Consider the following 22,934-nt stretch of genomic DNA (forward strand, 5'->3'; position numbering starts at 1 on the left):
CCCATGGGATCCCATACCACCCCACGGGACCCCCCGAAACCCCACAGCACCCCTCAAAACCCTACAGGATCCTTCCCCCCCCCCAAACCTCACAGGGAGCCCCCCAAAACCCCACAGGACCCCCAGGCTAAGAACCCATCCCCAAAGAATCCACAACCCCCCCCCCACAGTACCCCCAGGCTGGGCAGCAGCCCCACAGGACCCCCCCACTAAGTCCCAGGGGACCCTCAGACAGGACACCTACTCCACAGTACCCCCCCTGAACCCACAGGACCCCCCCCCCCATGACCCACAGGATCCCCAGACAGGGCGCCTATCACACAGGGACCCCCCACACCCCACGGGGCCGGCCCCCCCGACCCCACATGACCCCCAGGCCAGCACTGCCCACAGGGGAGACCCCACTTTATTTACACATGGTATTTACAAACGGGGAGGGTCACCCCCCCCAGGACAGAGGGGAGACCCCCTCGAGGGGCCCCAACTCCAGGGGTGAAGGGAGACTCCCCTGATGAGGGTGGGACCCCCAGCCCCTCGTAGACCCACAGGACAGGGTTTGGTGCTCAGGGGGCACAGCTGGATACCCCCCCACCCCTGGGGGCTTATGGGGGGTTCCTCACCCCCTGCTCCGGAGAATTCCCAGGAAATACTTTTCCAAGGGTTTCAAGGTGCCCCAGTGTCCCCCCCAGGGCTGCCCTTGGGGGATGGAGGAGGGTCATGGACCATGGTGGTCCTGGAACCACCACACGCAGGGTCTGGGCTGGGGCACTGTGGTCAGCACTGGGGGCTCTGGGGTCAGGACCAGGGGTCTCAGGTCAGCACTGGGGTCTCTGATCCATACTGGGGGCTCTGGGGTTGGTACCAGGGGTCTCAGATCAGTATTGGGGTTTCTGGGGTTTCCAGGATCAGTTCAGGGGTCTCTGGTTGGTCCTGGGCTCTGTACTGGGGTCTCAGGTCAATTCTGGGGTCTCTACAGTTGGTACTGGGATACCAGGATCAGGACTGGGAGCTCTGGTCCATCCTAGGGTCTCAGGGTCGATCCTGGGGTCTCTGGGGTCAGTCCCAGGGTCTCAGGTTGGTACAACAGCATTGGGGTCAGACTTGGGGTCTCAGGTGGATCCCTGGGGGTCTCTGGGGTCAGTGCCAGGTCTCAAGGGGGTCCCCGGGGGTCTCTGGGGTTGGTGCCAGGTCCCAGGAGGGTCCCCCTGGGGTCACTTCCCCACCAGGACGTAGAAGGCCATGAGGAGGCAGGACACAGACACGGCCACGTGCAGGCGGGTCCCGATCACGGCGGCTGGGGGGACAGGAGTGGGGTGAGACCCTCTGGATCCCCTGTCCCCATCCCAGACCCCAGTGTTCCCAGTATTCTCAACCCAGACTCCAGCACCCCCACCCCACACCCCAGTGGTCCCATGACCCCACCCTGTACGCCAGTGTTGGCAGCGCTCCCAGCACTCTCCCCAGTCCCCCCCACCCTTGTGGAAGACCCCCCAGCCCCCCATTGACCCCCTCCACCACCAGACGCCCCCTCACCCTTGTGGCAGACCCCTCAGAGCCCCACTGCCCCCCTCACCCTTGTGGCAGACCCCCCAGAGCCCCCTCCTCTCGGACAGCAGCCAGGAGCGCAGCCGGGGCACCTTCCTCAGGTAGGCGCACGTGCAGACCAGGAGCAGCCCGAACACCAACAGCCCGTCCAGGGAGTACACTGCGGGCACGGGGGGTCAGCGGGGCCCGGGGCACCCCCAGGGCCCCCCGTTACCCCTCCGGACCCCTTAAACCCCCTCTGGACCGCCCCGTTCCCCACCGTTGGTCATAGTGACCCCAGAGCCCTCCCAGACCTTCCACTCCCCTCAAGACCCCCCAGACCCTCCCAAATCCCCTCAAACCCCCCGTTTTCCTCCCTGTTCCCCTCAGGACCCCCCATTCCCCTCACCGTTGGTCATGGCTGCCCCAGGACCCATCCCCCCCAGATCTCCCCCAATCCCCTCAGCGTTGGTCATGGCTGCCCCTGTTCCCCCCCAGGACCCCCCAGCCCCCCTCCAAATGCCCCCCATCCCCTCACCGTTGGTCATGGCAGCCCCAGGATCACTCCAGAGCCCCCATTCCTCCCATCCCCTCACCGTCGGTCATGGTGGCCCCAGGACCCCGCAGGCCCCCCATTCCCCCTCAAACCACCCCCATCCCCTCACCGCTGGTCATGGCTGCCCCAAGATTCCCCCGGACCCCCCCCAGGACCCCTCAGACCCCCCAAAATCCCCCCCATCCCCTCACCGTTGGTCATGGCTGCCCCTCCCCCCCGCTCCCGCCCCCCCGCCGCCAACGCGACACTGGAAGCGCCCGCAGGCTCGACCAGCCGAGCGCCGAGCGCCCGAGGGGGAGCGGGAGGGGACAGACGGCCTCAATAGAGCGCCTATGGGGAGGGGTGACACCAGTGTCGCCCAGTGCTCGCCCAGCAGCACCAGTAAGGCCGCGCCCCGCGGAGCCCCGGCGCGCTCGGGTGCTACCAGTGTGCTCGGACGTGTGCACAGGCCTTATCTCAGGCTTCCAGTAGCCCCCCAGTGCACCCAGTAACCTCCAGTCCTCCCAGTAACCCCCAGTGCACCCAGTAACCTCTAGCCCTCCCAGTAACTCCCAGTGCACCCAGTCCCCATCCCAGCCCCCAGTTACCCCTCAGTATTCCCAGTAAGGCCCCAGTGCAACCAGTCCCCAGTGACCTCCAGGTTCCCAGTAACTCCCAGTCTAACCATAAGCTCCCCCCAGAAGCTCCTAGTTCCCATCGCAGCTCTCCCAGTAAGTAACCACCAGTCCCCCCCGTAACCTTGGGTCCCCCAACAACTCTCAGTCCCCCCAGTATCCCAGCCCCTCCAGTAATCCCCAGTCTCCCAGTACCTCCATGTGCCTCCCAGTCCCATTCTAGCATCCCCCATAGGTCTCCCCAATGACCCCCAGTGCACCTAGTCCCCAACTCAGTTGCCCCAGTAACCCCCAGCTCCCTCAATAACCTCCCTAACCCAGTGGGACCAGTGTACCCAGCAGACCCCAGTGTTCCAAGTGATCCCAGTGGGTCAGTGCCCCCTGTAATCCCAGTTCCCCCAACAGTCCCTAATGTTCCCAGTGTTCCAGTGCCCAGTGTTCCCAGCAGATTCCAGTGTGTCCCCAGTGGTTCCAGTGCCCCCAGTGTCCCCAGCAGGCCCCAGTGTCCCCAGTGCCCCCAGTGACAGCTGAGGAAGCGCCACCGGAGGCTGGAGGAGGTCTGTGATGGCCCTCTGTCCCTCTGTCCCTGTCTGTCTGTCCCAGTGTGTCTGTGCCAGGCTCCATCCCTGCAGCCAGCCCAGACCTCCTGCCTTCACCTCATCAGCCATCCGTGTATCCATGAGTCCTCCATCTATCCATGCATCCACCCACTCACCCACCCATCCATCCATCCGTCCATCCATGAGTCCTCCACCTATCCATGCATCCACCCACCCATCCATCCATCCATCCATCCATCCATGTATCCATGAGTCCTCCATGCATCCATCCATCCATCCATCCATCCATGTATCCATGAATTCTCCATCCATCCATCCATGTATCTATCCATCCATCCATTCATCCATTCCTCCATCCATCCCTCTATCCATCCTTCCATCCATCCCTCCATCCATCTGTCTGTGTGTTCATGAATCCTCCATCCATCCTTCCACGTACCCGTCCATCCCTCCATCCATCCATCCATCCATCCATCCACCCATGTATCTGCCCATCCCCCATCCTATCCCATCCCATCCCATCCCATGCCATCCCATCCCATTATCAGATTTATCCCATCTCATCCCATTTATCCTACTTATCAGATTTATCCCATTTATCCCATGCCATGCCATCCCATCCCATTTATCCCACTCCATCCCATCCCATCCCATCCCATTTATCCCATTCCATTTGTCCCATTTATCCCATCCCATCCCATGCCATCCCATTCCATTTATCAGATTTACCCCATCTCATCTCGTTTATCCTGCTTATCAGATTTATCCCATTTATCCCATGCCATGCCATCCCATTCCATTTATCCCATTTATCCCACCCCATCCCATCCCATTTATCCCATCCCATTCCGGGGCCGGTTTTTCTCTCCCCGCTCCTCCCCCGGGTCAAGCCCAGACCCGCCCGGGCCCGGGCGCGGCAGCGGCGGCGGTGGCGGGGCCCAGGTAAGGGATCCCCCCTCCCCGAGACCCTTGCGACCTCCCCGGGACCCCCTCGAGACCCCCGGGCCCCCCCTGAGCCCCCCTGGGATCCCCCTGACCCCCCCATCCCGGGGGTGCAACGAGCAGCGACTCGGGGAAACTGAGGCACGATGGCACTGGACAGTGGGGGGAGACCTCCCCGCGCCCTCTCCCACCGCTTCACACCCCCCAAGAGTTTGGGGGGCTCTCGGGGTGCTGGGGACCCCCCTTTTCCCGGGTCCCACCCCCCGGGAGCCACCGGAGCTCGGAGGGAAAAGAAAGGAAAACTGGGAGAGGCACCCAGTGAAACCGCCCCCCCGCCCCCCCCCGCCACACCCTGAGCACCTTTGACCCCCTCGAGGGTGTCCCCCCCCCCGCGCCAGTCCGCACCCTTTGTTTATGGTAGGACCTACAGGAAGGCAAAGCAAACACAGCCTCACCTTCCCGCCGGGGCCGTGCAGGGGGTTTGGGGGTGCGGGGGGGGCAACCATAGGTGCTGCCTCGGGGGGGCCGGGGGCGAGGTGTGTCCCCAATGTCACCTGCAGGGTCCCGGCACGGAATGGGGGAGGCGAGTGACGACGACAGCGGGATCATGCTGCTCTCGGGTGAGAACGGGGGGCTTTGGGCCCCCCCCATGGGTGCTCTGACAGACGTGCCCCCCCACAGGCTGAGGACGGACCGCTTGAGTGCGGGGGGACACCGTGGGGACATCCCAAAACTGCTCGGGGGGGGAGGTTTGGGGGAATGGGGAGGGACACGGGAGGTGCCCCCGGGTTTGGGGGGGCACTCAAAGGGGGGAAGGGTTTGGCTCAGCCGGGTTTAGCGGGGGGGGGGGGTGAGTCAGGATGAAACCTTCCCCCTGTGCCCCCCCCGCGGCGGCGGCACGGCTCTGCCGGGGGGGCTGGAACCCCTGCGGGTGCTGCTGGGGGGGTCATGGATACCCCAGGGGGGCTGGAACACCCGAGGGTGCTGCTGGGGGGTCATGGATACCCCGGAGGGGGCTGGAACTCCCGCGGGTGCTGCTGGGGGGGTCATGGATACCCTGGGGGGGCTGGAACTCCCGCGGGTGCTGCTGGGGGGGTCATGGATACCCTGGGGGGCTGGAACACCCGTGGGTGCTGCTCTGGGGGGGGTCACGGCTGCTTTTTCCTCCCACCGGCCTTGACACGCACCGATTGCGGGGGCCGGGGGGTGGTGCCCGGGTGCCCCCCGTGCCCTCATGGGTCCGTGCCCCCGTCCGTGTCCCCCCCAGGCCCGGCCAGTCCGGTGCCCCCCCCGAAGGAGCGGGTGCAGGCGGGGCGGCGGCAGCAGCAGGCGCTGGAGGCGCGGCTCGAGGGCTGCGTGCAGGAACTGCGGCGGCTCTGCCTGCGGGAGGCGGTGAGAGGGGCTCGGGACCCCTGGGGTGACCCCCCTAACCCGAGACCCCCGGGGTGACCCCCCCCGGCCCTAAGAGGGACTCGGGACCCCCTGTGTGAACCTCCCTATCCCTGAGAGGGGCTCTGGACCCCCGGGGTGACCCCCCCCGCTCAGGCCTCGGGGGCACAGCTCAGTGTCCCCACGAGTGGCGCACAGGGACACGCGGTCCGACCCCACCCCGAGCACGGAGACCCCCTGCCTGCCCTGTTCCCCCCGCTGCAGTGACACAGCTCAGTGTCCCCACAGTGGCACTACTTAATGTCCCCACTCGGTGTCCCTGTGGTGTCCCCGTGGTGTCCCCGCTCAGTGTTCCCGCAGTGTCCCCGCTCAGTGTCCCTGTGCTGTCCCAGGAGCTGACGGGGACACTGCCCCGCGAGTACCCCCTGAAGGCCGGGGAGAAGCCCCCCAAGGTGCGGCGCCGGATCGGGGCTGCCTTCAAACTGGATGAGATCGTTGTCCTGCATGGAGTGGTGAGGGGTCCGCGGTGCAAAGGGGAGGGGTGGGGACCCCTCCTCATCCCATGCTATCCCATGCCATCCCATGCCATCCCATGCCACCCCATGCCATCCCACCCCATCCCCATCCCGTGTCATCCCATCCCACCCATACCATCTATCCCATCCCTTCCCACCCCATCCATCCCATCCCATCCCATCCCGGGGCTGTGGAAGATGCCCAGGGCTCCCATGAGGATGTCGCTGTCCCGATCCCGTGGGTGGGGGTTCCCAGCGTCCAGGATGCTGTTGGGGTGCCGGGGTGCCCAGTGAAGGGATGTGTTGGGATTCCAGGTGCTGCGGGTGGATTTGGGATCCCAAACGTGATGGGTGGTGTTGGGGTGCCGGGGGGATGGGAGGAGGTGGGATTCCAGATGCCCCATGGGTGGTGCTGGGGTGTCGAGGTGATGGGATGTGTTGGGGTTCCAGGTGCCGTGGGCGGTGCTGGGATGTTGCGCAGATGGGATGTGTTGGGGTTCCGTGTGCGATGTCAGCTTGGACGCTGAGGGGGTGGGAAGTGTGGGAGTCCCAAGTGCTGTGGGTGCTGTTGGGGTCTCCAGTGGGATGGGAGATGTTGGGGTTCCAGGACTGATGGGGGCTGTGGGGTGCTGAGGTGCTGGGAGATGTTGGGGGTCCATGTGTGATGGTGGTGTTGGGGTTCCAGGCACCGTGGGTGCTGTTGGGGTGCAGAGGTGTTGGAGCTGTTGGGGTTCCAAGCACTGTGGAAGATGTTGGGGTTCCAGGTGCTGTGGGTGATGTTGGGGTACAGAGGTGTTGGGAGATGTCGGGGTTCCGTGTGTGATGGTGGTGTTGGGGTTCCAGGCACTCTGGGAGGTACTGGGCCGTCCAGGTGAGGTGGTGGGAGATGTTGGGGTTCCACAGACGTTGGGGTGCCGAGGGGCTGGGAGGTGCTGGGGTGTCTTGGGGGGTGTCGCTGTGTTTCCAAGCACTGTGGGTGCTGTTGGGGTGTCAGGACGGGTGTCACTGTGGGTGGTGTTGGGGTGCTGAGGTTCTGGGTGGTCTTGGGGTGTCACAGTGGGTTCTGCCACGTTCCCCAGTGCTCTGGGCAGTGTTGGGGTGTCACAGTGGGTGTTGCTGTGGGTGTGGTTGGGATGTGTTGGGGTCCCAAGTGCTGTGGGAGGTGTTGGGGCACCGAGGTGCTGGGAGATGTTGGGGTTCTGTGCTCGATGGTGGGTGTTGGGGTGCTGAGGTGCTGGGTGCTGTTGGGCTGTCAGGGTGGGGGCTGCCATGTTTCCTGGTGCTGTGGGGGTTGTTGGGGTGTCAGGGTGAGATGATGGGTATTGTTGGGATGTGTTGAGGTGATGGGATGTGTTGGGGTGCCGATGTGCTGGGTGCAGTCGGGGTGTCAGGGTGGGTACCACCATCTTTCCCAGTGCTGTGGGTGCTGTTGACATATCATGATGGGTGCCGCCGTGTTTCCCAGAGCTCTGGGCAGCGTTGGGGTGTCATGATGGGTACCACCGTGTTTCCCAGTGATATGGGTTTTGGTGGGGTGCCAAGTGCTCTGGATGGTGTTGGGGTGTCAGGGTGGGTACCACCATGTTTCCCAGAGCTCTGGGTGCTGTCGGACTGTCAGGGTGGGCTCTGCCGTGTTTCCGAGAGCTCCGGGCGATGCTGGGGTCTCACGGTGGGCCCCGCCGTGTTCCTGACCCCCCTCCCCGTGCCCAGGACCCCCTGGAGCGGGAGCGGGCGCTGCAGCTGCGGATCGCCGAGGCCTCTCGCCGCCTGTGCCACGAGCAGAACATCGGGCGGCGCCTGCGGAAGCGGCGACAAACGGCGGCGCTGCGGGAGGAGCAGAAGCTGCGCGACCTGGAGCAGGTCCTGAGCCAGCGGCGCCTCCTGACCAGGCACAGGGACACGGGCACTGCCCACGGTGAGACCCCCGGGACCCCCAGCCGAGGGGGGGGACAGGAAGGAGGAGTGGGGGGCACCTTGGTGGGGTCTCCCTGGGGAATGCACTCCAGTTCCCCATCCCAATCCCTCTGGATACCCCCCAATTCCCCATCCCTGGTGACTGCACCCCCCGGATGCCCCCCAGTTCCCCATTCCGAGTGGGTACATCCCAGTCCTCCATCCCCAATGAGTGCACACCCCTAGATAACCCCCAAAATACCATCCCTGGGGAATGCACCCCAATTCCCTATCCCTACTGAACACACCTCTTGGGTACCCCTCAATACACCATCCCTAGTGCCTGCCCTCCAATCCCCCCCTGGAAACTCCCTGGAATGCCATCCCTAGGATGTGCACCCCAACATGCCCTCCCTGTGAATGCACACTGTTGAGTGCACCCCAAAACTTAACCCCATTTATAGCACCTCGAATGCACCCCAGTACTTCACCCTATTGGTTCCACATCCTGAGAGCACCCCAAAACTTCACCCCCTCAATGTACCCCAGTACTTCACCCCATTGATTGCACCCCTAAATGCACCCCAGTACTTCACCCCACTGATTCCACCCCTTGACAGCACCCCAAAACTTCACCCCCTCAATGCACCCCAATGCTTCACCCCATTGATTGCACCCCTGAACGCCCCCCAACACTTCACCCCTGTTGCTTGCACCCCAGAACTCCCTCTGATCCCCCATCCCCTGCACCCCAAAGGGGGGCAGGATGTGGCCCCGCTGCTGTGTCCCATCCCGTGTCCCATCCCGAGCCATCCAGGGGGTCCCACTCTCTTCTCGGCCCCGTCCCATCCCTGTCCCCTCGCAAGGACCAGGGCTGTGGTGGCTCCTTCCCTGCCCATGCCCCCGACGTGCCCAGCCCGGGCATGAGGCTGGGATGAGGCTGGGATTGGATTGGGATCAGGCTGGGATGAGGCGGGGAACAGGCTGGGAACAGGCTGGGATGAGGCCAGGAGCAGGCTGGGAGCAGGTTGGGAGCTGCCCGGCTGGGCAGAGCCGGCCCGGCCGGTACCGGAGCGTGTCGGGACAGGTGGGTGAAGGGAGGAAGGAAGGGAGGGGAAGAGGGAGGGAGGGACAAAGGGGTGAGCGGAGCCCTGCGGGGACGCGCTGGGAGGTGGCGGGGCCGTGGGAGAGTTTGGGCACCGGCGGCGGCTCCGGCTCTGCTCTCACCGTGCCCCCTTTCCCCCGTCCCTCTCTCCCCTGTTCCTGTTCCGGCCCCACAGAGCTCAGCGGCTCCGAGGAGAGCTCCCTGTCTGACACGGGCCTGCTGGAGGAGGGTAAGGGAGTGGAAGGGAGTGGGGGGGTCTGGGCAGAAATGGGAGTACACCCTGTGTGTCCTCTCCATCCCAAACGCTTCACGTGTCCCCTGCATCCCATTTCCCTTCTGTCCCCCTCATCCCATCCCTCCCTGTTCCCCTCCACCCCATTCCCCTCATGTTCCCTCCATCCCATCCCTCCCTGTTCCTCTCCATCCCATCCCCCTCATGTTCCTCTCCATCCCACCCCCCTCATGTCCTCTCCATCCCATTCCCCTCATGTTCCTCTCCATCCCATCCCACTGTGTGTGTCCCCTCCATCCCAATTCCCTGCGTGTTCCCTCCATTCCAACTATCCACCTGTCCCCTCCATCCATCCCCCTCGTGTCCCCTCCACCCATCCCATCCCATCCCATCCCATCCCATCCCATCCCATCCCATCCCATCCCATCCCATCCCATCCCATCCCATCCCATCCCTTCCTGTGTCCCCTCCATCTCAGCACTCCCTCTCTCCCACAGAGGACACACGGCCACCAGGACCTGCCACCCCACGGATGTCCCCATCCCCCAAGGACGCCACTGAGGAGGAGGAGGAGGGGTCGGGACCGCCCCCATCCTCCCCCAGCCCCTGGCGGGAGACCAGCCTGGACAGACCCTATGAGAGGGGCAGAAATCCTGGAATCAACACCGGGAATGGGGAAACCCGGAGCTCCCGCTGCTACCTGGGGTCCCCCCTGGGGTCCCCCCCGGCCACCCCCGGCAGCCCCGACCCTGTAGCCCCCCTGGGGGCCAGGCCGGGGGACCCTCCCTACCGGTTTGTCCCCATGAGGACCCTGGTGCTGTGCCGACAGGGGGGATCCAGTGCTCCCGGCACCCCGGAGACACCGGCACGGAGGGGACAGAGCCAAGCCCGGAGGTACGGCCTGGGCACGGCAGGGGACATGGGGGAAGGAGGGGGGGGACACCCGTGGGGAGAGGATGGAGGAGATTCCATGGAGAGGATCAGAGAGATGCCATGGGAAGGATGGAGAGGATCCCATGGGGAGGATGGAGAGGATACCATGGGGAGGATGAAGCTCAATCCATAGGAAAGAGGATGGAAATAACCCTGTGAAGATGATGGAGCTCAGCCCATGGGGAGGAGGTTGGAGAAAATCCCACAGGACGGATGGAGATAGCCCATGGGAGGAGGCTGGAGACAGCCCCATGGGAGGCTGGAACTTGGCCCCACAGGGAGGATGGAGATAATCCCATGGGAGGCTGGAGCTCCAGTGCCATGAGATTAGCTCCACTCTCCTCCCATGGGGTTCCATGACCTTTCCCCAGGATGGATCCATGTCCTTCGCCCAGGGTGGATCCCTCTCCTTTCCCCAGGATGGATCCCTGTCCCCTCCACAGGTTGGATCCCTGTCCCCTCCCCAGGGCGATCCCTCTCTTTTCCCAGGGTGATCCCTCTCTTTTCCCAGGTTGGATCCACCCTGGCCGCCCCTGGAGCCCCGGGGCCGCCCCCCCGGGCCCCGCCGCCGCCCCCCGCACTGTACGGTGTCATTCCCGCCACCCGCGGGCCCCTCGTTCCTCTCGGGATCGGCCGAGAGCGTGTCCAGCGTGTCCAGCGCGTCCCGCGCGCCCTCCCCGGGCGGCTCCGGCCCCGACGGGTCCCTCGCCGCGTCCCTGCCCCTGCCCGGGCCTCGCCCGCGGGACCCCCCCCGGGTCCAGCCGCCCCCCTCGGGGCTCCTGTTGGAGCAGGACCTGGCCCCGCTGCGGTACCAGCGCCTCGTGCCCTCCCGCTCCCGCATCGTCCGGACCCCCTCGCTCAAGGACTGCGGCGGGGCCCGGGGGCTCTCCCGCGCCGCCGTCACCGAGGAACTCCGCTCGTGGCACCAGCGCGCGCGGCTGCGGGGGGCGCGGCCGCACTCCCTGGACAGGGAGGGGGCCCTCGGGAGACCCCCCGGAGGGACCCCCGGGGACGGGCCCCTCGCCCGGGCCGTGCTCTCGCGAGTCCAGGTAGGACACGGGGGCTGGGGGCGGGGGAGACCCCCGGGGGGCTGCCTTGAGGGGGGAGGGTCACCCTGAGGTGGGGTCAGGTGATGTCTGGCTCTGGTGGGGTCCCCAGAGTGGATGTGGGGTCCTGAGGGCATCCATGGGGAGAAATTGGGGTCCCACGAGGGTCCGTGGGGCAGGACTGGGGTCCTACAAGGGTCCCTGGGGCAGGATTGGGGTCCCACAAGGGTCCCTGGGGCAGGATCAGGACCTTAAGGGGGTCTCTAGGGTGGGATTGGGGTCCTACAAAGGTCCCAGGGGCAGGATGGGGGTCCCACGAGGGTCCCTGGGGCAGGACTGGGGTCCTACAAGGGTCCCTGGGGCAGGCAGGGGGGGTCCCTGGGGTGGGATTGGGGTCCCAGTGAGTCCCTCTGGTCATACCCAGGGGCCCACCAGCTGGACCCACGGGGGTCCCGGGGGCAGCACTGTGGTACCCCTGGGCAGGGGGGTCCCTACTGACATTTTGGGAGCCAGTCCCCCCCTTCTCCCTGGTCCCACTGGGGGGGGTTCCCCATGGCACAGCAACATTGGGCAAGTGGGGACCTACAGCTGTGCCCCCACAACCCCCCCAGCCTCTGCCCCAGGGGGTGCCAAGGCGCCCCTTTAGAGTCTTGCTCCTGCCCCTGGGACCCATATGGGACCCCATCCTGCTCCAGGAACCCTCTTAAGGTCCTGGTTGTGCCCCAGGGACCATTGTGGGACCCATGTCCCACCCCGAGAACTGCTTTAGGGTCTTGGTCCTTCCCCGGAGACCCTTGTGGGACCCCAGTCCTGCCCCAAGGACCCTCCTGGGACCGTGGTCCTGCCCCAAGGGCCCTTGTAGGACCCAGTCCCATCCCAGGAGCCCCTTTAGGGTCTTGGTCCTGCACCAGGGACCGGCAGGGACCCCAGTCCTGCTCCAGGGTGCCCAGCACAGGGTGAAGGTGCCCCGGGGGGTACCCTGGGGGGTGCCCAGCACAGAGTGGGGTGCCCAGTACAGTGTGGGGTGCCGGCACCCACGTGCTCCCCGTGCCCCCCAGGTCCCCCCCATGCTGCGGCGCTCGGTGCCCGGGGTGCCCGTGCAGCTCTACGTGCCTGAGAACGGTGAGATCGTCACACAAGTGTGAGCAGAGCCCCCAGACCGGGCTGGGGGGCACAGCCTGGCTGGCCCAGGGACCCCCCACACCGATGTGGGGACACGGGGGGGAGGCACAGTGGGGTGGCACGGGCTGGCCCCCACCCTGTGTGGCCTCAGTGGCACCAGCACCGCAGTGCTGACGGTGACACTGGTGACACTGTGACCCCGGTGCTGATGGTGACACTGTGACCCCAATGCTGATGGTGACACCGTCACCCTGATGGTGACGGTGACACCTTGACCGTGGTGCTGATGGTGACACTGTGACCCTGATGTCACCACGATCCTCAGTTTGGGGTTCTGGTCTCTAATAAAGGTGGGGTTTGGGATGTGTCACTCTCGAGATGTGTCACCTCCGTGTCCCCAGCCCTGTCCCCTCCCGGGATCCCCATCCCTGGGGACAGTTGGTGCTGCCAGGTTGGGGCTCTGGGATTTTGGTCTCTAGCTGTGCTCAGGGAAGTGGTGGGATGCCCCCAGTGCCAGGGGGGTGCCCCAAGTGCCAAGGGGGTTCCCTAGTGCCCAGGGGGGTGCCCCAGGTCCAGCTGTGCCAACCCAGCACCCAGTGAGCGTGGCTGGAATGGGGGGCTGGGAAACGGGGCTCAGGGAGGGGAAGGGGTAGAGGAGAAGGATGGGGGGCAGGGATGGGGGGCAGGGGAGGGGGTGCAGAAGGAGGGAAATAAGGGATTCAGGGAAAGGCTGGGGTGGGAGAAGGGGTGCTAGGAGGGGAAATGATGGGGTGCAGGAAAGGGAAATAAGGGGTGCAGGTGTGGGATGGGGTGGGAGAAGGGGTGCTAGGAGGGGAAATGATGGGGTGCAGGAAAGGGAAATAAGGGGTGCAGGTGTGGGATGGGGTGGGAGAAGGGGTGCAGGGAAGGGATGGGGTGCAGAGGAGGGAAATAAGGGGCGCAGGGCTGGAGTGGGGTGGAGGAAGGATGATGGGAGGGGAACTGTTGGGGTGCAGGGGGTAGGGAAGGGGTTGGCTGCGGGAAATGGTGTGGGGGAAGGGGTGCCCGTGAAAGGACGGAGTGCAGACAGAGGAGAGACACGGAGGGCGGGGGAGTGGCGGAAGATGCCGGAGGGACCACTCAGGGCATCTCTTCATCCCCCGGCCGCGCCCGGCTCCGGCGGGGCCGCTCCTCCCGCCGGGGGCGGGCGGGGGCCGGTGGCTGCGGCGGGGGGCGGTGCCGCGTGGGGGGGGACACCGGGCACGGACCGACCGAGCGCCGCCGGCTGCGGCGTCACTGCGGGCCTGCGCCCGCCCCGCGCCGAGGGGCACCGGCAGGCACCGGGGGACACTCGGAGCAGCACTGCGGCACCGGGAGACAGCAGCACCGGGAGGCACCGGGCGGCACCAGGGGACATCGGGAGGCACAGGGAGGCACCGGGAGGCACCAGGAGACACCGGCAGGCACCGGGAGCGGCCCCGCGGCCCCGGGAGGCACCGGGCGGCACCAGGGGACATCGGGAGGCACAGGGAGGCACCGGGAGGCACCAGGAGACACCGGCAGGCACCGGGAGCGGCCCCGCGGCCCCGGGAGGAACCGGGAGGCACCAGGAGAGGCCCCGGTGCCGCAGCGCAGCCTTCGCCCCCGCCCCGGGCAGTGCTGAGCGGGGACAGCGGGCCCGGCCCCGCGATGGGGCCCGGTGGCCCCAGGGGCAGGTGGCCCCTGGCCGGGACCCTGCTGGTGGCCATGGCCACCTCGATGGGTGAGACATGGGGGCCCGGGGAGGGGGAGCCCGGTGCCACCCTGCGATGGGACGCGGTGACACCGCCTGTGACCGGGGGGTTCCCGCTGGGGGGGACCCGGGGCCACCCCCCTGACCGGGGGGTCCCGGTGAGGCCACCGGCCGTGATCGTCACTCACCACACGCGGCCCCTTTCACCCTTTCACCAACGTGCCCCCCCGGGCTCTGCGTCCCCCACGAAGAACAACCCCCCATTTCCCATTTTCGGGGTCCCCGGGAGCCGCCGGTCCCCGGGAGCAGTGGGCACGGAGCCGGGATGCCCACGCCGGGGAATTTGGGGGGTTCCCACGCTCGCTCCCCCCGTGCCTCAGTTTCCCCACTCAGCCCTGAGCTGCCGGGGGCTCTTTTTGGGGTGCGCGGCCCCCTGGGAGACCCCCGCGGGAGGAAGGAAGCCCACGACCGCGGCTCCCCGCCCGCTGTCCCGGTGCCTCCCGCCGCCCCCAGGCCTGGATCCGCGGCTATTTCTGGGAAAACAGGTGGCTCCGGCCAGAAATAGGACGGGAGGTGCCACTGGAGCATCCGGGAGGGGGGACGGGGGGGCTCAGGGGACCGGAGGGGTCCCGGAGCTGCGTGGCATGGAAAGGGGTCTGCAGGGGTGGAGGGCAGGACAGAGTGGGGGGGGGGGGGGGGGCACAGGGACAGGAGTGGGGGGACAGAGGGGCACATTTTGGGGGTCCGTGGGGCAGGAGGGAGGGGTCCGTGGGACAGGATGGAGCAGAATATTGGGGGTACATAGGGGAACAGTTTGGGGGTCCGTGAGGTAGGAGGGAGGATGGTTTTGGGGGTACGTAGGGGCACAGTTTGGGGGTCCGTGGGGCAGGATGGAGCGGAATATTGAGGTCACATAGGGGCACATTTTAAGGATCCCTGGGGCAGGATGGACCGGAGCCCAGGGGTGGGCACAGGGCAGGATGGACCGGGGTGCAGGGGGAGCAGTGGCCCAGGACACGGTAGGGTCCAGGCTGTGCCACGTGGGGTGGAGGTGTGTGTGGCGCTGCCAGTGCCCCCGGGGCGGGGTGGCCGGGTGGCCCGAGGCCACGGTGACAGGTGACCCTCCGCAGTGGCCGGGGGCGAGGACTGCCTATGGTACGTGGACAAGAACGGCTCGTGGCACCCGAGCTTCGACTGCGAGTTCTTCACCTTCTGCTGCGGCACCTGCCACCACCGCTACTGCTGCAGGGACCCCCTGCGACTGCTCACCGAGCGCCAGCAGCGACACTGCCTCGCCTTCAGGTGCCACTGTGGGGGCACGGGGGGCACCCCCAGGGCACTGGGGGCTCCTACTGGGCGCTGGGACTGGATGCTGGGCATTGGGACTGGGGGGCTGGGTGCTGGGGACTGGGACTGCATGTTGGTGCTGAGGGCTGGGACTGGGTTCTGGGCACTGGGACTGGGAGCTGGGTGCTGGTGCTGGGTGCTGGTGCTGGGCATCGGTCCTGGGCAGTGGTACTGGGTGCTGGTCATGGGGCAGTGGTGCTGGGTGTTAGTGCTGAGCACTGGGCACTGGTACTGGTTACTGGATGGTGGGCATTGGGTGCTGGACGCTGGGTGCTGTACACTGGTGTTGGGCACTGATACTGGGCAGGGGCACTGGGTGCTGGACACCGGGCACTGGGTGCTGGACATTGGGCAGTGGTGCTGGGTGCTGGGCAGTGGTGCTGGGTGCTAGGCACTGGTACTGTGTTACTGGGCCCTGGGCACTGGTACTAGGCCCTGGGCATTGGGACTGGGTGCTGGGCACTGGGCAATGGTACTGGTCACTGCTACTGGACATGTATACTGGGTACTGGTCACTGCTACTGGACATGTATACTGGGTACTGGTCACTGGTACTGGATGCTGGGCACTAGTACTGGATGCTGGGCCCTGGGCACTGGACACTGGCTGCTGAGCACTGGTACTGGGCACTTGTACTGGTTGCTGTGCACTGGGTGCAGGGCACTGGGCACTGGTACTGGGTGCTGGGTGCTGACAGTGTCACTGGCCAGTGTAGTGTCACTGGACATTGGGCACTGGTACTGGGCATTGGGCACTGGCAGTGTCCCTGGGCAAGTATCCCTGGTACTGGTCACTGATCACTGTCATTGGTACTGATCACTGGTCACTGGATGCTGACAGTGTCACTGGGCAGTGTCACTGGTCACTGGGCACTGGCAGTGTCTCTGGGCAGTGTCCCTGGGCACTGGGCACTGGTAGTGTCCCTGGGCAACACCACCGAGCACTGGCTGGGGTGAGGGTGCTGGCAGTGCCCCCCAGGCCCCCGTGCCCACGCTCGGGGGTCCCTCCCGCAGCCCCAAGACCATCGCAGGCATCGCCTCGGCCGTGGTGCTCTTCATCGCCATCGTCACCACCATCGTGTGCTGCTTCATGTGCTCCTGCTGCTACCTGTACCAGCGGCGCCGGGCCCCGCCCACCCCCCTGGCAGGTGGGGCACGGTGGGCACGGGAGGCAGGGGGGGCAGGAGGAGGGAGGGAGGATGAGTGGGGGGTACAGGGGGGTCCTGGAGGTGCAGGAGGAGGGGGATGGAGGAGAGGGGGAGGAGTGGGAGGAGCAGGAGCCGGGGGGGGCAGGGGGGTCCTGGAGGGGTGGGGGAGGTACTGGGGGGTCCGGGGGAATATCGGGGGGAACTGGGAGGGGGGGCCTGTAGGGACGAGGGGGTGCAGGAGGAAGGGGTTGGTGTAGGAATGGGGGGGTGTAGGAATGGGGGTGGTGCAGGAATGGGGTGGTGCAAGAAGGGCAGGTGCAGGAATGGGGGGTGCAGGAATGAGGGGGCAGTAATGGGGAGGCAGGAGTGGGGGGGCAGGAATGGGGGGGCAGGAATGGGGGATGCATGAAGGTCCCGTAGGTACCCTCATGGCAGGGGAATTGGGGGGCGGGAGGGATACAGCGGGGATTCGGGGGAGGGGCAGAACAGGCGGCAAGGGGGCTGTGGAGGGAGTGTAGGACTGGAGGGGGCAGGAGGAAGGAGGGGGGGGTGAAGGAGGGTCTTGGAGGTATGGGGGAGGGGAATTGACGGGACAGGAAGAGAGGGCTTATGGTGGGGGGTGTAGGAGTGGGGAGGTGCAGCAGGAGGGGGATCCTGAAGGAACTGGGGGGGCTGGAGGGAAGCAGGCGGGACTTGGGGTGTTGAGAGGTCCTGGGGGGGTGGGGGTAGCAGGGATGGGGGGTGCAGGGGGAGGTGCGGGGGGGGTGCAGGAAGGGCCCGGAGGTCCAGGCCATGGGGGGGAATTGGGGTATGGGGGGGGCTGCAGGGACGAGATGGTGCAGGGGTGGGGGGGTGCAGAAGGGGGTGTATGAGGGTCCTGAAGGAACTGGGGGGGCTGGAGGGAAGCAGGAGGGATTTGGGGTGTTGGGGAGAGGTCTGGAGGGATGAGGGTGCAGGAGGGGGGGTGCAGGAGGGTCCTGGAGGTCCAGGGGGGCAGAGGGGGTTGAGGGGGCCTGGAGGGATGGAGAGGGGAATTGGGAGTGCGGGGGGGTGCAGGGGTGGGAGGTGCAGGGGGGTCGCTGCAGGGACGGGAGGAGGTTGGGAGGGGCTGGAGGGGTGCAGGGGGGTTGGGGTGCAGGAGGGGGGAGCTGCAGGGACGGGGGGGGGCAGGAGGGTCCTGAGGGTACCGTGTGTGGGGACTTGGGGGGCCGAGGTTGTGGAGCCTGGAGAAATGCAGGAGGGGGGAGATTCGGGCACTGGGGGGTGGGGGTGCTGCTGGTACCACGCCAGTGCCCACCCGCCTCCCGAGGGGCACGGACACCCCTGGGCACCGCCGCCGTGCCCAGGGTGCCGCAGCCCCCCCATCTCTCCCGCAGGCCCGGAGATCCCCCTGTCCAGCTACCCCCCCGCGGCCCCCCCGGCGCCGTTCCCCGTGGACCCCAAAGCCGGCCCCGCGCCCCCCCAGCCCGGCTTCACCCCCATGGCCATGTACCCCCCTCCTGGGCCCGCCCAGTACCCCGTGTACCCCTCGGGGCCCCCCGTCTACAACCCCACAGGTGAGCAACGGGGGGGGCGCGGGGACGCCCCTGTCCCGCGGGGGGCCCGCTGGGCTGGCAGGGGGTGACCCCCCCGTGTGTTCCCTCTGCAGCACCCCCGCCCTACGCCCCGGCACAGCCCAGTTATCCCGGAGCCTGAGCCCCCCCGGGGACCCCCGCACCCGCCGCGGGCCGGGCTGGGGACCCCCTTCCCCCCGAGGCGCTGGGGGGGTGCCCCAGCGCGGGGGGACGTGGCGGCAGCGGCACAGGGCGGCCCTTGTCCCGCACACTGGGCCCTTTGTGGGGGGCCGCCCCCCCCGCCTCTGGGTGCCCACGGACCCGGGCACCCACGGGTGGGTCCCCAGGGGGGTCCCCCGAGGGCCGTGCGCCGGTTCCCCCTTCACGACCACCTCTGGATTCCCCCCCCGGGGCTCTTCGCCCCCCCCCAGGGTTGGCATAAAACCACTTCTTGTGCCCACACGGTGTCGGTTTGGTGGCTCCGGAATGGGGGGGCAGAACCCCCCCGTCCCCCCGGGAGCTGTCAGAGGTGGGGGGACATAAACTCCTTCTGCTCCCGGGGCTTCACCACCTCGGAATGTTGTTGGGACGTGCAGGCCCACCAAATCAGCCGCTGGGATGAACCAGCCTGAGAGCGCTGCCCCTGCCAGTCCCACTCGAAAATTAGGACACGAAACCACCCCTGGGCACATTTTGGGTGAGAAAACGGCCAATTTAGTGCTGGGAGAGGGGTCAATTCCCCCATCCACCCCCCTCTCCTGGTCAGGTCCTCTGGGGGCAAGGGGGGTCACCCCAATGGTTGCTCCTGGTGGGATCCACCCCCCTCCCAAACCATCACCAGGACCGGGGTGGGGGGATATTTGGGACCACCTTTGCTTCCAGTGGGGGGAAAAGCCAGGCAGCCCCCCCGGGGATGCAACCCCACCCCCCCCAAAAACCCCTCGAACATCCTGGGGCTGGGGGGCAGCCGGGGGGGCACCTCCGAGTTTTATTCGAGTGGGGACTGAGGGGCCAAGAAAAAATAATAATAAAAATTAAGAATAAAAGCTGCGAGGTGGGCACTGGACGGAGGGGTGAGGGTGTCCCCGCCGGCCCGGGGGGCACACACAGCCAGCTGCGTGGCGCGGGGGGGGGGCTCAGGGCCTGGGGACCCCCCTGTCCCGGAGGTAGAGGTCTCGGATGTCGGAGAGGCTGCGGCCGAGCGCTGCCAGCGCCTGGGCGATGCCCCGCAGCACCGCCGTGGTCTCCCGCCGGCTCTCGGCGTATTCCCGGCGGAATTCCCGCACCTCCCGCACCAGCCGCTCGCCGGAGCGCGCCAGGCTCAGCTCGGGGCTCTCGAGGGTCCCGCTCGGCCCCCCCGCCCCGGGGGGACTCTCGGCCCGGCTCAGCCGGCCCGGCTCGGGATCGGGCTCCAGGAGGAGGCTCGGGAGGTCAGAGCCCAGCGGGTCCTGCCGCCCCCCCAGCTCGCCCAGCGCCACTTCGGGGAGCGCGGGGGGCGGGGGGCTTCCGCTCCAGCCCTCGCGGGGCAAGCGCCGCTCAGAGCCGCGACCGGGGACGCCGGGAGTGTCAGGAACGCCGGGAACACCGGGAATGCCGTCGGGCTCGGTCTTCACCTCCACTGGCTCCTCCTTCAGCGGCTCCTCCTTGACGCCTGTGGGGGGGAGGGGGAGCAGCTGTGGGATCCCTCCCAAGTGACTGATCGCCTTGTCCATTCCACGTCCTGGTCCCAGTATCCCTGTCACATTCCCCTCTGTCCCTGCCCCGGTCCCTCCACCCACCTGTACTGGTCCTGGTGTCCCGGTCCTGGTTTTCCCCACATCCTGGTCCCAGTCCCTTCGTGGCTGTGTCTCCCAGTCCCTCCATGTCCCTGCCCTGTTCCCCTGGGTCTGTGTCCCCATCCTGGTCCCCCCTGCCCGAAATCCTCCATGTCCCTGCCCTGAGACCCCTTGACCTGGTCCCAGTGCACCTGACACTGCCCCCGTGTCCTGTCCCTCCACACACCTGTCCCTGCCCTGATGCCCCCCTGTCCCTGTCCCCCCTGTCCCTATGCTGGTCCCTGTTCCCCCACATCCCTGTCCCAGTCCCTCCATGTCCCTGCCTTGGTCCCTTGGACCCATGTCCTGGTTCCCCATGTCATGGCCCCATTGTCCCTGTCCTGGTCTCTCCACACCTCAGTCCTGGTCCCAGTGCCCCGTGTCCCTGTCCCATTCCTCCATGTCCCTGTCCTTTTTCTCTGTGTCTGTCCCTGTGTCCCCTCACATCCTGGTCCTTGTCCCCCATGTCCCTGTCCCAGTCCCTCCACACACCTGTCCTGGTCCTGGTGCTCCCATGTCCCTCACATCCCTGTCCCTGCCTCGGTCCCCTGGATCCATGCCTGAGTCACCCACGTCCTGGTCTCAGTGTCCCTGTCACAGTCTCAGGATCCTCATACATCCTGGTCCTTTGTCCCCCACATCCCTGCCCCAGTTCCCCTTATCTCTGCCCCGCTCCCCTGTGTCCTGGTCCCCCACATCCCTGTCCTGATCTTGGTATCCTCCTGTCCTGGTCCCAGTGCCCCTGTTACTGTCTCTGTCACCCACGTCCCTGTCCTGGTCCTCCACGTCCCTGTCCCTCTCTCCTGTCCCTGTGTCCCCCCCCATTTCCCTATGTCCCTGTCCCAGTTCCCCTGTCCCTGACCTGGTGTTCTGTGTCCTGGTTCCCCCAGGTCTCAGTTCAGTTCCCCTGTGTTCCTGTCCCTCCACGCACCTGTCCTGCTCCCAGTGTCCCTGTGTCTGTGTCCTGGTCCCTCACATCTCTGTCCCTGGTCCCCACATCCTGGTCCCATTCCCCTCTGTCCTGTTCCACCCCATCCCAGGGCTGCAACCCATGTCATCCTATCCCATGTCCCCATATCCCTGTCCTTGGCCTGCATATCCCTGTCCTGAGTCCCCATGTCCCTGTCCTTGGCCCCCCTGTCCCTGTCCTGGGTGCCCATGTCCCTGTCCTTGGCCCCCATGTCCCTGTCCTGGGTCCCCATGTCCCTGTCCCTCCAAACCCCTGTCCTGGTCCCAGTGCCCCTGTGTCCCTGTCCTGGTGTCCCATGTCCCTGTCCTGGTCCCCCACATCCTGGTCCTAGTCCCCCTGTATCCTGGACCCAGCATCCCCTCATCCCCATCCCATTCCTCCACATCCCAGTCCCATTCCTGGTTTCCCATGTCCATGTCCTTGTTCCCCACATCCCTGTCCCTTCACTGCTTCACCCCAGCCCCAGCCCTCCCATGTCCCTGCCCCATCCCCTGGCCCCCATCCCATTCCCATGTATCCCTGCCCCGTTCCCCCACATCCCCATTTCCCCGTCCCCATCCCATTCCCCCCATCCCCATCCCATTCCCCCATCCTCATCCCAGTCCTGTTTCCATTCCCATTATTCCTATCCTGTTCCCCCTCATTCCCATCCCATTCAACCGTGTCCCTGCCCCATTCCCCCACACCCCCATCCCATTCCTTCCATCCCCATCCCATTTCTCCTGTCCTCGTCCTGGTCCCATTTCCATTCCCCTCAATCCCATCTTGTTCCTCTGTGTCCTCATCCTGCTCCCTCCATCCCCATCCTGTTTCCCCCGTCCTGGTCCCAGTCCTGTTTGCCTTGTCCCCATCCCGTTCCCCCATGTCCCTGCCCCATCCCCATCCCATCTCCATCCCATTCCCCTTGTTCCCATTCCATTCCCCCTCATTCCCATTCCGTTCCCCCATGTCCCTGCCCCATCCCCATCCCATCTCCATCCCATTCCCCTTGTTCCCATTCCGTTCCCCCTCATTCCCATTCCGTTCCCCCTCATTCCCATTCCCTTCCCCCACGTCGCTGCCCTGTTTCCCCACAACCCCATCCCCTTCCCTCTATCCGCATCTCATTTCCCCCATCCTTGTCCCGGTCCTGTTTCCATTCCCCTCATTCCCATCCCATTCCACCATGTCTCTGTCTCGTCCTCATCCTGTTCCCTCCATTCCCATCCTGTTTCCCCTGTCCTCATCCCGGTCCCAGTCCCGTTTCCATTCCCCTCATTCCCATCCTGTTCCACCGTAGCTCTGTGCCGTTCCCCTGTGTCCCTGCCCTATCCCCATCCGATTCCCCCGTGTCTCATCCCCATCATCTCATCCCCATCCCGTTCCCTCCATTCCCATCCCATTTTCCCCGTCCTCATCCCAGTCCCATTTCCATTCCCATTCCTTTCCCCCTCATTCCTATCCTGTTCCCCCTCATTCCCGTCCTGTTCCCCCTCATTCCCATCCTGTTCCCCCTCATTCCCATCCTGTTCCCCTGTGTCCCTTCCCCGTCCTCTCATCCCCATCCCATTCCTTCCATCCCCATCCCGTTTTCCCAGTCCCACTCCTCATCCCATTTCCATTCCCCTCGCTCCCATCCCGTTCCCTCTGTCCCCACCCCGTTTCCCCCGTCCTGGTCCCAGTCCCGCTCCCTGCCCCGTCCCCATCCCGTCTCCCCGTGTCCCCCCGTGTCCCCTCCGTGCCGTCGCACCCACCGTGCGGTGCCGGTCCCTCCTCTCTCCGCCCGGGGGGTTCGGGGCCGGCCCCGCGTGTTGCCCAGGCGGGCGGGAGCGCGGGCGCGGGGCCGGGCTCGGCGGGGCCGCTCCCGTTACTCCCGTTACTGCCGCTGCTCCCTCCGCTGCCGCTCCTGCCGGGGGCCCTGCCGGCCGGGCCCTGCCGCTCCAGCCGGTGCCGGCTGATCTTGTCCCCGGCGCGGCGGCGGA

General features: G+C 66.3%; 4 protein-coding genes across 6 annotated transcripts in view; 2 read left to right on the forward strand and 2 right to left on the reverse strand.

Moving 5' to 3' along the window:
* Window positions 1–384: 384 nt before the first annotated feature.
* TMEM167B (transmembrane protein 167B) lies at window positions 385–2,355 on the reverse strand. 2 transcript variants are annotated; one of them, XM_027711482.2, is made up of 3 exons: window positions 2,272–2,355; window positions 1,574–1,705; window positions 385–1,294 (listed from the first exon to the last, which is right to left on the reverse strand). In XM_027711482.2, the coding sequence occupies exons 1-3, from the start codon at window positions 2,279–2,281 to the stop codon at window positions 1,212–1,214; spliced, it is 225 nt and encodes a 74-aa protein (XP_027567283.1). In that variant the 5' UTR covers window positions 2,282–2,355; the 3' UTR covers window positions 385–1,211. The 2 variants fall into 2 exon arrangements, with proteins under 2 accessions (XP_027567283.1, XP_027567293.1); XM_027711492.2 differs by lacking the exon at window positions 2,272–2,355 and adding an exon at window positions 2,063–2,116.
* A 1,566-nt stretch (window positions 2,356–3,921) lies between these two features.
* Window positions 3,922–12,801, forward strand: LOC113982799 (innate immunity activator protein). Of its 2 annotated transcripts, XM_027711324.2 has the most exons (10): window positions 3,922–4,196; window positions 4,757–4,816; window positions 5,464–5,588; window positions 5,978–6,097; window positions 7,811–8,015; window positions 9,274–9,327; window positions 9,828–10,224; window positions 10,635–10,706; window positions 10,775–11,312; window positions 12,368–12,801. In XM_027711324.2, exons 2-10 carry the CDS (start codon window positions 4,771–4,773, stop codon window positions 12,452–12,454), a joined length of 1,644 nt encoding a protein of 547 aa, XP_027567125.2. In that variant the 5' UTR covers window positions 3,922–4,196; window positions 4,757–4,770; the 3' UTR covers window positions 12,455–12,801. The 2 variants fall into 2 exon arrangements, with proteins under 2 accessions (XP_027567125.2, XP_027567132.2); XM_027711331.2 differs by lacking the exon at window positions 3,922–4,196 and having other exon boundaries at window positions 4,221–4,816.
* Window positions 12,802–13,904: 1,103 nt separating this feature from the next.
* On the forward strand, window positions 13,905–18,426 carry SHISA4 (shisa family member 4). The gene is made up of 5 exons (XM_027711463.2): window positions 13,905–14,172; window positions 15,273–15,444; window positions 16,503–16,636; window positions 18,013–18,192; window positions 18,285–18,426. The coding sequence occupies exons 1-5, from the start codon at window positions 14,100–14,102 to the stop codon at window positions 18,329–18,331; spliced, it is 606 nt and encodes a 201-aa protein (XP_027567264.1). The 5' UTR covers window positions 13,905–14,099; the 3' UTR covers window positions 18,332–18,426.
* Window positions 18,427–18,880: 454 nt separating this feature from the next.
* LOC113982847 (collagen alpha-1(I) chain-like) overlaps window positions 18,881–22,934 on the reverse strand; it is a 4,287-nt gene continuing 233 nt past the window's right edge. Inside the window, exons 1-2 of the mRNA XM_027711453.2 lie at window positions 22,707–22,934; window positions 18,881–19,840 (exon numbers count right to left, since the gene is read on the reverse strand). The exon at window positions 22,707–22,934 is cut by the window's right edge and continues 233 nt beyond it. Of these exons, the coding sequence (XP_027567254.2) occupies window positions 19,326–19,840; window positions 22,707–22,934 (743 nt within the window). The 3' untranslated portion in view covers window positions 18,881–19,325. The remainder of the gene's footprint in view (window positions 19,841–22,706) is intronic.

This window comes from Pipra filicauda, unplaced genomic scaffold (assembly GCF_003945595.2).
Source record: "Pipra filicauda isolate LSUMZ 115617 unplaced genomic scaffold, ASM394559v2 scaffold587_size370460_pilon, whole genome shotgun sequence".
Taxonomy (NCBI): Eukaryota; Metazoa; Chordata; class Aves; order Passeriformes; family Pipridae; genus Pipra; species Pipra filicauda.